The sequence below is a fragment of the Rana temporaria genome, chromosome 1 (genome assembly GCF_905171775.1).
Source record: "Rana temporaria chromosome 1, aRanTem1.1, whole genome shotgun sequence".
Taxonomy (NCBI): Eukaryota; Metazoa; Chordata; class Amphibia; order Anura; family Ranidae; genus Rana; species Rana temporaria.
In genome coordinates, this window is record NC_053489.1 from 139708595 (window position 1) to 139725194 (window position 16600).

General features: G+C 42.9%; 1 protein-coding gene across 2 annotated transcripts in view; it reads right to left on the reverse strand.

The window, feature by feature from the left end:
* The window catches only part of EPB41L4A (erythrocyte membrane protein band 4.1 like 4A), a 412465-nt gene that overhangs the window by 191681 nt on the left and 204184 nt on the right, over positions 1-16600 (reverse strand). For both annotated transcript variants that reach the window (XM_040343429.1, XM_040343421.1), the window contains one exon: positions 10385-10472. In XM_040343429.1, the coding sequence (XP_040199363.1) occupies positions 10385-10472 (88 nt within the window). The remainder of the gene's footprint in view (positions 1-10384; positions 10473-16600) is intronic.

Consider the following 16600-nt stretch of genomic DNA (forward strand, 5'->3'; position numbering starts at 1 on the left):
TATAATGAATGTGGGAGGTACATTAGGCTTGTACATGTAAATGTGAACTCGCCCACTTCAACATAAATCACGCCCCTCATTCTGCAGCCAGCAACCCATACATAACACACGGTATGATAGGTTACAGCCCCTTATAAATGTAAAGCAGGTTTGTTCTCTCCCCTTCAGTCACAACAGGAGATAATCATATTGCTCTTACTTACTTTATGTAATCATTACTGAATTGTAGACACATCCAATAACTATATATTATATACACTGTACTCTGCTGTAACTCAGTATTAGAAATATTGCTCCTGCTGCAGCTTTGAGATAGTTCTAACAGCAAACACTGGCCCCCAGTGCAGCTCATCAGTGGCCCCCTTTGCAGCTCATCAGTGGCCTACCAGTGCAGCTCATCAGTGGCCTACCAGTGTAGATCGTCAGTGGCCTACCAGTGTAGATCGTCAGTGGCCTCCAGTGTAGATCGTCAGTGGCCCCCCAGTGCAGCTTGTCATTGGTTCCCAGTGCAGCTCATCAGTGGCCCCCCAGTGCAGCTCATCAGTGGCCCCCAGTGGCCAGTGCAGCTCGTCAGTGGCCCCCAGTGACCAGTGCAGCTTGTCAGTGTCCCCCAGTGCAGCTTGTCAGTGGCCCCCAGTGCAGCTCGTCAGTGGCCCCCAGTGCAGCTCGTCAGTGGCCCCCAGTGCAGCTCATCAGTGGCCCCCTAGTGCAGATCATCAGTGCCCCCCCCCAGCGCAACTCATCAGTGCCCCCCCCAGGTCAACTCATCAGTGGGCCCCCCCAGTGCCCCCCCCCCCCGCAGGGACATGGAAAAAAGTTTATATTTCCATGTCCTTGTTGCTGATCTCCTACCTTCATCAACTTTGCCATCCATGTTCTTCTAAACTCTGTAGTTCCTCTGTAATGGGCTGCTGAACTTGCTGAAAAAACGTTATTGCCTGGTGACATCCTGGTTATAAGATCGCTGGCTGCTATCCCTCTCCTAAGCTCAGCCAGCGGTCTGACACCCCCCCTTCTAGTCCAATCCACAGCGAGCAGGGAGTTTTATTTCCTGTAGTGGATGGAGGGGGTCTCATATCCCCCGGTGTGTGCCGCCCATGGAGGAGGTGTCCTCCTCATCCTCTCTCCTTCCTCCTCCTTCTCTGCTCCCTGCCAGCATCTGCTGACGAGCTGCACTGGGGGCCAACGACAAGCTGCACTGGGGGCCACTGATGCATTCTGCTTTAACCATAGACACTAATCTAGACACGACTTGTAGTGTCCTATCTCTGGATGCTTGTATAACAACATAGTGGTAGAGTACATTAAAAAATAAATAAACCAGATAGGGACAGACTGCCATCCCACTTCAAAACATCCCTTCTTAAGCTGGCCATGCACTGCTTGAATTTCGGTCAATTCCTTGACAAACTTCAACTTAAAAATCCAACGAGCTGGGCAGAAAAAAGTTGGCCTAACAGTGACTGCAACCAATCAGCTGAAGTTACTGTTCGGGTAGTTTGACAACCGAGGGGCCAGCTATCAAAAGCCATAGCTAGCAGTAGGGGAATCTATGGATTTCTCTCATTCAGGATGAACAAAATAAATAATTACGCATATGGACAACTTTAGGAAGGAGCCTGTGTGGCCTTCCCACAGCTCAAGGCCTGCCTGATTTATTGCAAAGAGCAATACAAGTTTCCTTTTCTGCAAGGTGTACAAATGAACCCCAACAGAAGTTTAAAGCCTCGTACACACGACCGGTTTTCCCGGCAGGAAAACTGCCAGGAGAGCTTTTGGCTGGGAAAACCGGACGTGTGTATGCTTCCTTGCAGTTTTCCCATCAGGAAAACAGCCCAGAATCCTGTCGGGAAAATAGAGAACCTGCTCTCTATTTTCCCTTCGGGATTCCCGGCGTTTTTTTTACCGCCAGATCTACTACTTACCTATGGGAAAGACTGCAAGGCAGTGTCGATGGAGCATACACGGCTGGGAATCCCGGCCAAAGCTCCATGGCAGTTTTCCTGCCGGGTTCTTGGCTTTCCCCTCGGTTTTCTCGGCTGACTTTTTACCCCTGAGCATGTGTATAGGGCTATAGACTACCACAACAATGGGTATTGACTTAGGGCCAGATTCAGAAAGAGATACGACGGTGTATCTCCTGATACGCCGTTGTATCTCTGAGTTCTGCCGGTCGTATCTATGCGACTGATTCAGAGAATCAGTTACGCATAGATATTCCTAAGATCCGCCAGGTTTAAGTGTCTTACACCGTCGGATCTTAGGCTGCAGTTCCAGGCCGGCCGCTAGGTGGCGTTCCGTTTTTTTTTTTGGCGACGAATATGCAAATGAGGATTTCCCGCCGATTCAGAAACGAACGACCGCCCGGCGCATTTTTTTACGTAGTTTTCGTTCAGCTTTTTCCGTCGTAAAGTTACCCCTGCTATGTGAAGGGGTATCCTATGTTAAGTATGGCCGTCGTTCCCGCGTCGAATTTTGAAATTTGACATCGTTTGCCTAAGTCGATTCAGAAAAGGGCTGGACGTAAGTTTACGCTCACGAAGAAACCAATGACGTTCTTGCGACATCATTTGGAGCAATGCACGCTGGGAAATTTGACGGACGGCGCATGCACAGTTCGTTCAGTGCGGGGACGCGCATGATTTAAATTTTACACGCCCCCTACCCGCGGAATTTGAATTCCGCCGGGGGATTTACGATACGCCGCCGCAAGTTTACAGGCAAGTGCTTTCTGAATAAAGCACTTGCCTCAAAATCTTGCGGCGGCGTAACGTAACGTAAAGATCCGCTCACCTATCTGAATCTGGCCCTTAAACATCATTTACCGTTTACCTTTACTAAAACTAGCTACCATGAGATGGAGGAGGAATTCTCAGGAACCTGTATAAAGTAGACATTTACTTTTTTAAATGGTAAGTTTACCCAAAATTAGAATTTTTACTTTGGGAGGATGCCAATAAACCACCCAGCAACTCAAGCATTAAAATATCCACACTGATGTTTAACGCACTGCCTCCAGTCATTACAAAGCCAAGCAGCCGTGACTTACTCCTCTTCATGCATTCTCTGCAAAACAAACAGAGAATTGGGCAAAAGACAGAGGCAGGGGGTAGGCAATGTGAGGAAACCTCTGGCGGAGTGACTACTACACTTCCTAGGAAATAAAGCAAGCCGTGGAAAAGTTAAATTTATCATAATCCTCTCAAAATTTAAATATCACAGAGAAATTATTATTGAAACCAATGTCAAATATAGCATTACAGAGAGACCAGCAATATAAATGATTAACATACAAGGAATGGAACATTGTTTAATTACTTTTAGGCATACAATATGCCCAGTGGCAATTAATAGTAACGCTAAGTAACTGATTCTACCATTCATCAATATAAGTCATAGCATTCATTTCACAATCATTCCCTTTCAAAGCTACATCTTTTCAGCACATTCACTAAGCTAAGAAAATGTATAATAATATATAGTACTATTCTTCTAAATCTTACCAAAGAAAAAAAAAACTCATTCACACATTATGAACACCTAAAAATGATCTGCTCTTCAAATTCAAGGTCTATGAAGAATTAAATGAGGTTAAAAAAGCAGTAACAGTAGCAGCAGAGGAAAGTCCCTGAGATAATAGTAATGAAACGGAAATATTTACTTTGGAGGAAGCTTTATATCTGTAATTGAATACATGGCATACATTTATTCTACCCTCTTTCTATTACAACGAAAGGACGCATTAAAATTATTTGATATTAATATAACTTAAAGCGGAGGTTCACCCGTACATAACGCTTTTTCCCCTTAGATGGATGCTCGTTTTGTCTAGGGGAATCGGCTAGTTGTTTTAAAATATGAGCTGTACTTACCGTTTTCGAGATGCATCTTCTCCGCCACTTCCGGGTATGGGCTGCGGGACTGGGCGTTCCTATTTTGATTGACAGTCTTCCGAGAGGCTTCCGACGGTCGCATCCATCGCGTCACGATTTTCCGAAAGAAGCCGAATGTCGGTGCGCAGGCGCAGTATAGAGCCGCACCGACGTTCGGCTTCTTTCGGCTACTAGTGACGCGATGTATGCGACCGTTGGAAGCCTCTCGGAAGACTGTCAATCAAGAAGGAACGCCCCCTCCCGAAGACCCATACCTGGAAGCGACGGAGAAGATGCATCTCGAAAACGGTAAGTACGGATCATATTTTAAAACAACTAGCCGATTCCCCTAGACCAAATGAGCATCCATCTAAGGGGAAAAATTGTTTTATGGGTGAACTCCCGCTTTAAATATTCACATAGACAGCTCATATGCAGCTAAGAAATCAAGTAAAATAAATCAAAGCAGTCTATTAGGGAATGCTATTCCCTTCCTTGGACTTGTAACACATTGTACAAGTGAAAACCAAGACGAACTGTAAACTAATTCACCTATAGAATATTCAGCGAGAACACACTAAAATAGACGACACCGTGGAGCAATTGTTAACAAAGGTTTCAGAGTTATTCTGGGTAAATGTTGCTATTTCTCAATGAAATAATTCAGAGTTTAGCAAGTATTTCTATAGGGAGGCCATAGATGGGCAGATGTCTCCCTGAAAACACCACACTGGCAGATATCAGCAAATGAAAGTGTTTGTTACTCCAACATTTCATATTCCGGATATGTGCCGGATTTGTACCATGTACTTGTATGAAAAACTATTCTGTTCTCTTTGTTTTGCTTCCCTTGTGTGAAATCCTTGGTGTTCCTGCCAGTCCCTCGGCTTTCCTAATAAAAACTGACCACGCTAAGCGGAAGAACACATCATGGTCAGTTCTCCAGCTATGCTGGGAACTCAACCTGCTCTCCTCCAATGATCAGAATTGTCCTGACACCTTCCCTCCTGCACAGCCATTCACTGGGAAGATCGGTGTACTGCTGCTTCTTCTCCCCAGCTCTTATGCAACCGAGAACAGAGGGATTGTGATCACTTATAGAAAAGGGGAAAAAGGGTATTTATAAAAAAAAATGATATCTATACAAAAATGTTTTGCCTTTAAACTGAGGTTGTTTTACAAGGTGATAGTTTACAAAAACTGTAAGCACTAAGACCTCCAAGACAAGAAATGTAACATATTTGAATCACTTATTAGGTGAAAAAATGTGTATAAAGAAATCACATTGGTAAGGCTGCATTTATGGCACTGGTAAGGCTGCATTTATGGCAATGGTCAGCCTGCATTTATGGCAATGGTCAGTCTGCATTTATGACACTGGTAAGGCTGCATTTATGGCAATGGTCAGTCTGCATTTATGGCAATAGTAAGGCTACATTTATGGCAATGGTCAGTCTGCATTTATGGCACTGGTAAGGCTTCATTTATGGCACTGGTAAGGCTGCATTTATGGCAATGGTCAGCCTGCATTTATGGCAATAGTAAGGCTGCATTAATGGCAATGGTCAGTCTGCATTTATGGCACTGGTAAGGCTGCATTTATGGAGATGGTCAATCTGCATTTATGGCAATGGTCAGTCTGCACTTATGGCAATAGTAAAGCTGCATTTATGACAATGGTCAGTCTGCATTTATGGTACTGGTAAGGCTGCATTTATGGCAATGTTCAGTCTGCATTTATGGCAATGGTCAGTCTGTATTTATGGCAATGGTCAGTCTGTATTTATGGCAATGGTCAGTCTGTATTTATGGCAATGGTCAGTCTGCATTTATGGCAACGGTCAGTCTGCATTTATGGCAATGGTCAGTCTGCATTTATGACACTGGTAAGGCTGCATTTATGACACTGGTAAGGCTGCATTTATGGCAATGGTCAGTCTGCATTTATGGCAATGGTCAGCCTGCATTTATGGCAATGGTCAGTCTGCATTTATGATACTGGTAAGGCTGCATTTATGGCAATGGTCAGTCTGCATTTATGGCAATAGTAAGGCTACATTTATGGCAATGGTCAGTCTGCATTTATGGCACTGGTAAGGCTTCATTTATGGCACTGGTAAGGCTGCATTTATGGCAATGGTCAGCCTGCATTTATGGCAATAGTAAGGCTGCATTAATGGCAATGGTCAGTCTGCATTTATGGCACTGGTAAGGCTGCATTTATGGAGATGGTCAATCTGCATTTATGGCAATGGTCAGTCTGCACTTATGGCAATAGTAAAGCTGCATTTATGACAATGGTCAGTCTGCATTTATGGTACTGGTAAGGCTGCATTTATGGCAATGGTCAGCCTGCATTTATGGCAATAGTAAGGCTGCATTAATGGCAATGGTCAGTCTGCATTTATGGCACTGGTAAGGCTGCATTTATGGAGATGGTCAATCTGCATTTAGGCAATGGTCAGTCTGCACTTATGGCAATAGTAAAGCTGCATTTATGACAATGGTCAGTCTGCATTTATGGTACTGGTAAGGCTGCATTTATGGCAATGGTCAGTCTGTATTTATGGCAATGGTCAGTCTGTATTTATGGCAATGGTCAGTCTGCATTTATGGCAGCGGTCAGTCTGCATTTATGGCAATGGTCAGTCTGCATTTATGACACTGGTAAGGCTGCATTTATGGCAATGGTCAGTCTGAATTTATGGCAATGGTCAGTCTGCATTTATGGCAATGGTCAGTCTGCATTTATGGCAATGGTCAGTCTGCATTTATGACACTGGTAAGGCTGCATTTATGACACTGGTAAGGCTGCATTTATGGCAATGGTCAGTCTGCATTTATGGCAATGGTCAGTCTGCATTTATGACACTGGTAAGGCTGCATTTATGACACTGGTAAGGCTGCATTTATGGCAATGGTCAGTCTGCATTTATGGCAATGGTCAGTCTGTATTTATGGCAATGGTCAGTCTGTATTTATGGCAATAGTCAGTCTGCATTTATGGCAATGGTCAGTCTGCATTTATGGCAATAGTCAGTCTGCATTTATGGCAATGGTCAGTCAGTTTACCAAACACAGCTGAAATGTTAGAGAGTGACAAGATTTAAATATTTTATGAGTATAATTTTACATGAGACAACTACAAGTCCCAGTAGTTGATACAGTGCCTGAATTTCTGATTAAAATTATATTAAAGTCTTGCTTCTTTTTTTTTTTTTTTTAAACAAACATGTTATACTTACCTGCTCTGTGCAGTGGTTTTCCACAGAGCAGCCCTGATACTCCTCTTCTCAGGTCCCTCGCCGGCACTGGACCCTCCCTCCTGCCACGTGCCCCCACAGCAAGCAGCTTGCCTAGGGGGCACATGAGCCAAGTTGCTGCTCTGTGTGTCCATTCAGACACAGAGCCGTGGCTCGGCCCTGACCCTCTCTCTCCTCATTGGCTCACTGACTTTGACTGACAGTAGTGGGAGCCAATGGCACCTTCTGCTGTGTCTCAGCCAATCAGTAGAGAGAGTTGAGGCTCTCGTGCAACATTGCTGGATTGAGATGGGGATCAGGTAAGTATTAAGGGGCTGAGGGGGGCTGCTGCACACAGGGTGGATCTGTCCCCGGCATGTGTTCTTCTGTAAGAGGGCACTGGGACCCCGTCCGCAGCACACAGAGATCCTCATGCATGCCTTGATGTAAACACTGTGAGCCTCAGCACCGCTTCTGCAAGTGTCTGCCTGGCTGGGGAATTTACCGCCCACGCTATCCTGGCGCAATAAAGCTGGTGGGGAGGGGAATCCGGCGGAAAGCTGAAACGTCATTGGTTGTCAAGGACGTGGCAGCCCCGCTCTTTAACAACCGATAATTGCCGGTATCCTTTTCTTTACATGTCAGCTGTTAGCGGGGGAAATCCCGCTGACAGCTGAAAGAACCAAGCCTGAAGGTATAAGCTTGGGTATCAGTGCCGATACTCAAGCAAATGCGTAGTATTGGCAACGATATCGATACTGGTATCGGGGCAACCCTACAAGTTAGTCCAAACAATGAGCCAATGCTGGATCCTGCTGTAGTGGTGAATCTAGAAGTACCTCGTTTGGCTATGATGTCTGGTAGGGGAGACTGGATAACAAGACAGTATTACAAACCTTTTGACAGGTAAACCAGTAATCACACATCTATTTCCAGTTCACAGTTCAACACATTTAAATGTATTCACAGCTTGTCTCTTGTGGTTTATGTTATGTTTCCTTTATTATATTTTTATGTGCCCAAATTCACTCTTTTTTTATGTGATTTGACAAATTAGCTTGTTTTATACTTTACATTCAAGAAATAGAACGTGGTTGATAAATGTCAGCCAATTCTATACTCCAAAACAAATGAAACCAGAATAATGGCCTATTCTACGGTATAAATGTTTATAATTACACTGTATCTCTTTCAATTTATTGTGCTTTAAACGTAGCTTAGAAATATATAATTGTTATCGGTTTCTAAGTCCAATTATTGCCTTTTTTTAAGCTGGGTATAGTAATTACAGCGCCATTATTAGTCAGATAGACATGGGCCCCTGACATGCATGAATTCAATGTTTCATTATTCATAGCACTGAGGCATTTAGTGATGGCTTATGAAATCTATCTCAATCTCATATGCAGTTCATTACAAAAACAAAGTCCTCCTTTCCCCTTCATGAACGATATCTGCTTGTATAAATTAAAGACAGTAATTATTTGCATCACTGTCAGAATAAAAAGTCAGTGTGAAATTAGGACTTGTAATCTGCACTCTTATTCCAAGTCAGTGCCACAAAAAGCACTGAAGCCACTTGATACACATGACAGCTAGACCATTGGCATTTTCAGATGTAGAGCTCAGCAACAGCAGCCTCCAGATTCTCTCTGGCATTTCATTTTACTATGCGATAATGATTAGGGTTATCATATGCTTTTACTAATAAAGACAACAAAAGGTAAGGGAACAGAAATTCCAAAAATGGATCTTGTTGCCCAAAAAGGACACAGGATTATACAAATAGTTAGAAATATCATTTTTATTACAAAATCATTCTTTTATAAAAACACATAATTAAAAACAACCATATAACATTGTATAGCAAATAGGGCTCCTATCCAAACGCAATCAATAATAGACCGGGCAGGGGAGTCCCAACCGCCGGATGGTGCAACAGGTGTAGTCAGGCGGCTGATGATTTGATAGGACCATGCTCGAAACACGATGTCATGACTACAGCCTGCTGACAGTTTTTCAGCTGCTCTACTACAGCATCTGGGTTCAATCCCAAGCCTCGCTGGTTTGAGGCAGTCTGACATCACTTTGTGTTGGTGACATCACATCCGACGTGCCGCCTGACTACACTAGCTGCACCATCTGGAGGTTTGGAGTCCTCTGGATGGTCCAGTAGGGGCCTTTCTACATCACTGACCCTTACAGGTTCAACCAGTTGTCTGTCATCCCTTCCATTGGGTGGCTGCCCATGCGACATCTAGAACCAACACACCTTTTGCCGGCCCCAGCACCAGCCCTGATATGCCTGAGTCAGCTTGCCGAGGTTTGGGGGAGATTAAGGTTCATAATCATGCATGATGTTTAACATTGATTGTCTATCAGCCATATTTTAACCCTTTCCATTCTTATGCCGCGTTTTTCGGGTTCTAAATTTTTTTTTTTTTAATGTCATTAAAAACGACCGTGTGTGGGCTTCAGAGCATTTTTTGCATTCTGTAAAACGGCAAAAAAAAAATTCGAACATGCTCTATTTTTTCACGACGTTTTAACGTTGTCGTTTTTAGGGTTGTAAAAAATGGTCGTGTGTGGGCTTTAACGAAATGAAAGATCTGCGCATGCTCAGAAGCAAGTTATGAGACGGGAGCGTTCTGGTAAAACTACCGCTCTAAATGAAGTAAGCACATTCATCACGCTGTAACAGACAGAAAAGCGCGAATCGTCTTTTACTAACACAAAATCGGCTAAAGCAGCCCAACGGGTGGCGTCATCCGAATGGAACTTTCCCTTTATAGTGCCGTTGTACGTCATCACGCTTTGCTAGAGCATTTTTTTTTCACGATTGTGTGTAGGCAAGACCGTTTTAATAATCAAGTTGAAAAAAACATTGTTTTTTTCTAGAGCCTGAAATACTTCGTTTTTTTACAACCCGAAAAATTATCGTGTTTTACAACCCGAAAAATGCTCTAGCAACGCGGCATCTGAATCCCTTTCACTTTGATTTCACAATAAATATTTTAATCACAAACTTTGCATAGACATTTTTATAACTTTTCTAAGGTTTGCCTCAAGTGGGTTGTAGCCATCACCCCCCAGCGCTGGACTAAGAGGAATCTTTTGTTGTTTGTACAGGAGAAACCCAAGCTCATCTTGGGCCAAAATTATAGCCCAACAGACTTCAAGAAGCTAGACATTCTGTCAAGGAAAACCTTCACTTTTGCTGGCCCGCTTCTAAATATAAACTACTTTATGACACTGAAAAATAGGACTTACATAAACAGGATGAAGGTCAACTCCATACATTTCAAGTGATTTGGCAATTCCCAAGTAATTGGATTCAGCTACAGATGGAACCTGTCCCCTAGACAAACAGAAAAACATGACATTAGATAAGATCATCTAACACTATTACAATATTACATGGCATGCAAACCAAAACATTTAGGACTGAATAATATCATAATAGCCTTATTATTCATATTATCAACGTAAGATGTCAAATAATGATCAGTGGGCAATTGAAAAAAAATTATTACTTTGAGTACTAAAAGTGGGATCTATACAGTTTTTTTTAGGTATTTTCTTTCTGTTAAAAAAGTATGTTTATAGAGCTCAGTAGCGCAAGCTAACATTTACACATACAAGTGAGTCACAGCAGTGACCCTCATTCTGGTCCCACTGTATGGGTCCGTATGAAGTTTCAATCAAAGTCAATATGCCTAAGTAACAAACAAAAACTACTGTCTTATTTGAAACCTCATAGTGCTCTAGGAAACCTTTGCCATGGTATATTGGGTTTCCAGCATTTTGCCAATAGAAAACAAAATGCTGATAATGGCCCGAAAATGCATGCAAATTTAACTGCGATTTTGCCACAATTTTACTGTGCTTATGGTGTGTTTTTCATAGATTATATGACACAAAAACTGCACCAAAAACATAACATGGGTGCGTTATTGATGCACTCTTGCTGCATTTTCAATGCATTTCAATGGGGAGGTGCATTTTGGGGGAAAAAAAACATTTAACTGACCAAAAATGCAGAAAGCAAGATTTATAACACCACAATGGAACCACCACTGACCAGTGTGAAGACATACATAAATATAAAGGGATGCATTTTTCTTGAGCTTTTCTTGCGCTAAACGTGCTGTTATTGGCCGACAATAAATTCATATTCATTTAAATTCATAATATTAACATGAATATAATACAAATATATATATATATATATATATATATATATATATATATATATATATATATATATATATATATATATAAACTGTCATTTTCAGTTATGGTTTCGGTCAAGTTAATCCTAAATTTTTGGTTTCAGGCACCAATATTTCCATTCGGTGCACCTCTAGTATATATTTAAAAAAATGATATATAAACCAAAGTTGTAAAACTTAAAATGAAACTCCACCCAAAAGGGAAAGCTCTGCTTATCTGCCTCCTCCCCTCCGGTGCCATATTTGGCACCTTTCGGGGGAGCGGGTACCTGGTTTTGACAGGTACCCACTCCCACGTTTGGGTGATCTTTCCATCGAGAGATCGCTTGAAAGTTTGTCCCCCCTCCTCCTTCCCCCGCCGCCAGGCCATTCACAAAGCACAGTGCGCTTTGCACATGCGCAGTAGGGAACTGGCTGTGAAAAAACTCAAGGCTTCACTGCCGCTTTCCCTCACAAGCAATAGCAGTGGCAGCACCCAAAAGTCGGCTGGGGTGAAGACACTGTGGGATCCCTGGACAGGTAATATTAAAACTTAGCAGCTACAGTATTTGTAGCTGTTGACTTGTAATTTTTCTGAAGGAGCCTGAAGCTCCTCTTTAAAGCATATGTCTGGGCAAAGTTAAAAACAAAATAAATATTTAGTGCATCTAGGAAACCCTTAGCCCTGCTACACATCTAAGGAAAAACAAGAGAAAAAACTGAGGTATAGTTGATATAAAAAGTGTATGCATGGGAAAGGTTAAAAACAAAAAAAACGTACAATACATGCACATTACGCATGTTTTGTCTCTTAAAAATTCTCTCTCTGGTAGACTACGGGACATATGCTTCTTTCCTTGCGTTCTGTAGTCAAGCAGGTGAGAACCCAGGCAGTGCTGACAACACTGCTTGGGATTTATGTTCAGCAGAAGTAGCACTGTCAGCTCACTACAGGAAAGAGTTTACTGAATTTTGTCCAGGTTCAACCGGGTATTTTATGTTCTTGCAGTGTTTTAACCAGTTCCCAACAGGCATACGCATACATGTGGCAGCAGGGGGGGTGCAGCTTAACACCCAGCCACCGCATATGCATCCTTTTGGGTGCTCACAACACAGTGACCAGGCTGTCATGGACAGCGCCTGATTATTGTTTACAATTGTGAGCTTCTGATCATGTAAGTCCTGTGACAGTGTTCACATAAGCAGGAAGACACCTCCTGGTGTTAACAACCTTTTAGTGGGCCGACGGGTTGGAGAGGCAAAGGGGTTAAAAAGACAAAATATAGGGAAATATGCATCTTTTGCAGATGTACTGCAAAAGATGCATATTTTATCCAAACTAAAAAAATAAAACTGATCCATTTCATTAGTGTTTGCTCACAAGGCCTTATGAAGATCTTTCTCTACCTCCCATTTGCACATGCACACTTGTTTCCTCTAACAATACATGTACTGAATAATGACTTGTATGAAAGGTCACCTAGTGTTATCAGTGCAACATAAACAGCTAGGGTATCAACTGAAACAATCAAAATTGGAAATATTGTAGATTGAGGTTCTTTGGTCTACTAGAATCCGAAAGGCCAAGTTTACCCTATACTGATATTGACAGCTAAATGTATGTAGATGTCATGGAGCCAAATCAGGTACTAGCTGCTCATATCTCTTAGGACTCTGTAAGGCCTCGTACACACGACCGAGAAACTCGACGGGCGAAACACATCAAGCGAAACACATCAAGCTTGCTTTGCATACACACAGTCAAGCCAAAATCTCCTCGTTCTCAAACGCGGTGACATACAACACATACAACGGCAGGGGAAGTTCGATTCCACTGGCTAAACTCTTGGGGCTGCTTTTGCTAATTTCATGTGTTTGCGTGTTAAATAAAAGTTTGGTAAGAGACGATTTGCACTTTTCAGTCTGTTACAGCTTTAAAAATGTGTTATCTCCATTACAAATGCTACTTTTACTCCCATCTCATACTTTAATCTGAGCAAGCGCGGGTTTCTTAGCATACAGACGTCCGAGTTTCTTGTTGAAAACCAGCCCGTCGAGGATCTCGACGAGCCAAATCAGACTCCCATCGAGAAAATAGAGAACTTGCTCTCTTTTTGGCTCGTCGAGGTTCTCGACAGTTTCCTCGACGAAAATGTACACACGACCGGTTTCCTCTGCAAAAAAATATCTCCCAGCAAGGTTCTTGCTGGTTTTTGCCGAGAAACTCGGTCGTGTGTACGAGGCCTAAGATCTGAGTTCCTGCTCATAGGAGTCACAGAAATGTATGTGTAGGTGGCAGTGAGGGGTGGCAAGCCCGATGCTTAGATTTCTTGTGTCTGAGTATCCAACAGGTATAAGATGCCAGTTGATGATTCAGTACTTGTTCATCCAAAACTGGAATATCAGCCTCTGCAAGATAAACAAACTTTACTTATGTACTTTTCTCCAAGGACCCATTGATTTACTCCATGGAATAATATCCCAAAATTAGTATTTGTAAATCACCAGCAGCCGTCACACAAATCACATGCTCTGCTTTTGATGTAAATGTTATCACACTTAGTTCTCTAGAGCCTCATTTTCCTGTAATTGCATGTTTTCTGTACCTGAATGAAAGGTATTGATTTCATAAGGTGTTTTGTTCCCAGCAGCAGCAAGTGGCATCTGTTTCATCTGTATTCCCACAACACATACAAAAACAGTGTAAAATATGTGGCAATTTTCTGTGCCACTCAATATCCTTCAATATTCCAATCCACCGATTGGTGGAAACATTACATGTTCATCTTCTAGTGAACAAAAGGCTCTCTGAGCTTCTATCACCCTTATTACCTGCATTTTACTTTGAAAAAACATCAGTTTAAAGCAGGGGTCTCCAAACTTTTCAAACAAAGGGCCACTTTATTGCCCTTCAGACTTTAGGAGGGCCAGATTGTGGCCAGCAAGGGGAGAAAATTGTCACGGGCCCAGCATCATTGAGAACAAATATGGCCTCAGGGTTGGTGGGCAATAGGAGTAGGAGGAATAGTATTCCATCATTGGTGTCGGTGGACGATATAGTGCCCCATTGTTGGTGTCAGTGGGAGGAATAGTGAGTCATATCAGTGGTAGGAATTGTGCCCTAAGGGCCAGATAACGACAAGCAAAGAGCCACATCTGGCCCTTGGGCCGCAGTTTGGAGACCCCTGGTTTAAAGCAATGCACAAACTCCTTAGTTTATTTAGTAGCCGTCTCCTCAAAATATTTAAGATTTTTTTTTATGTCACAACAATTATCTAAATGATCTGTTCTCATGGTCATGGACGAGCCGTTTATTTTGTGTATTTGGTCATTCAATTATTCCTGATAGAAAATCTCCAGATGGCAAATAAGGCTTGTAATACATTGTTCATTTCTGATCATTCTCCCTATTTGCTGGAAGAACTCCCTACAACTAGAGAAAACAAAGGGAGAAAGTACTGTGGTCACCTACAGATGGGAATTGTGGCAGGCCCTGTTGCTGCACTGACTGACTGATATATGGATTCATTGGTGAGTTATAATTGTTATTTGTAAAATGTTCAATAATGTAACAAGAGATTTTTAACCATGATAAAGGAAACCTTTTTCTGCTGCAAGTGTCATGATATATTTGGTTTTGGGCAGCCAACCTTTGAAAAGCTGTTGAAAATCAGTATGAATTTTAACATGGGCATCATTGGCTCATTCCAAACACTTAATTGTATATATTCACTTGCCGGTAATCAATGTACCGGTATGTCGCTTAGCAGCTGCAGACATCAATACGGTATCTTTTTTTAGAGCCAGCGGTCGTCTCACTTGTAACAGTAATCAGAGTAGCTACCATATTTATCGGCGTATACCACGCACTTTTTTCCCCTTAAAATAAGGGAAAAATCGTGGGTGCGCGATATACGCCGATACCCGCTTCCCGCGCTCAGTTTGAGCGCCTCCGCCGACATATACCTAGCGCAGTAAACTGGGGTACATTTGGCCAGGCTCGGCTTCGCTCGTGGTCACGCTCTGTGACATTTATGCGTGAGAAGTCGAGCGTGGCCGAACGTGCCCGAGTGTACTGCGCTCAGTATATGTCGGCGGAGGCGTTCAAACTGAGCGCGGGAAGTGGGGATTCGACTCGGAGACAGCGCGGGAGAACACCACCGAAGCCGCAGACGGACGCCGGACCAGACAAGGCCGCCGATGGACGCCGGGCACGACACCAAAACTGTAAGTAATAAAATGTTTTTTTTACAGGATTTTCGGGTCTACATTAGGGGTGCGCGCTATACGCCGGAGCGCGCAATACCCCGATAAATACGGTAACTAGCAGCTCGATTGCTGTTACAAGCAGCGGGAGGGGATGTCCTCCCCTCCTGCTGACTTCCGCGGCTTTCTCGGGCTCTCCCGTCCCACCTGTTCGACAGAAGCTGGCCTTTCTAGACAGGCTGGTGTACACACTGGTCAAATGTCGGGCGGTTTCTGTTGAACCAGCCAATACTGGCAGATATTTAGCCCATGTGTACCAGATTTTAACCAATCACATGCCACAATGTATGGGACGGGCGTTCATTTTTAAAATGTGAATTGTAGGCAACAGCTTGTCCTTTTTTACACTCTTTGTGAACTAGCTGTCCTCTGTCTGAAATGTGTACCTTACTGTCTTAAAATAATGTTCCTTCTTTCTTTAATGCCACCTATCTTGTTCTTGGATAATCAATATTTTCCTTGATTCATTCCATGGCGATTGGATTAAGGTAACTATGTTACCAGTGTGGTTTTTAATGCTAGAGAATGTTCAACACACTCATTAGAACCACACTGAAACACCCTTAACATACAGAACATGTCAAGTTAGCTGTATGTAACTACTACTATTTATACAGTTATCCTTAGGCCGTGTACACACGATCGGTCCATCCGATGAGAACGGTCCCAAGGACCGTCTCACCGGTTAACCGATAAACCTGACTGATGGTCCGTCGCGCCTACACACCATTGGTTAAAAAAACATTTGTGTCAGAACGCGGTGACATAAAACACAACGACGTGCTGAAAAAAACGAAGTTCAATGCTTCCAAGCATGCGTCGACTTGATTCTGAGCATGCGCGGGTTTTTAACCGATGCTTTTGCATACTAACGATCGGTTTTGACTTATCGGTTAGGCGTCCATCAGTTAAATTTTAAAGCAAGTTCTCATTTTTTTGACCGAAGGTTAAAGAACCTATGGGGCCTACACGCGATCGGTTTGGACTGATGAAAACGGTCCTTCAGACC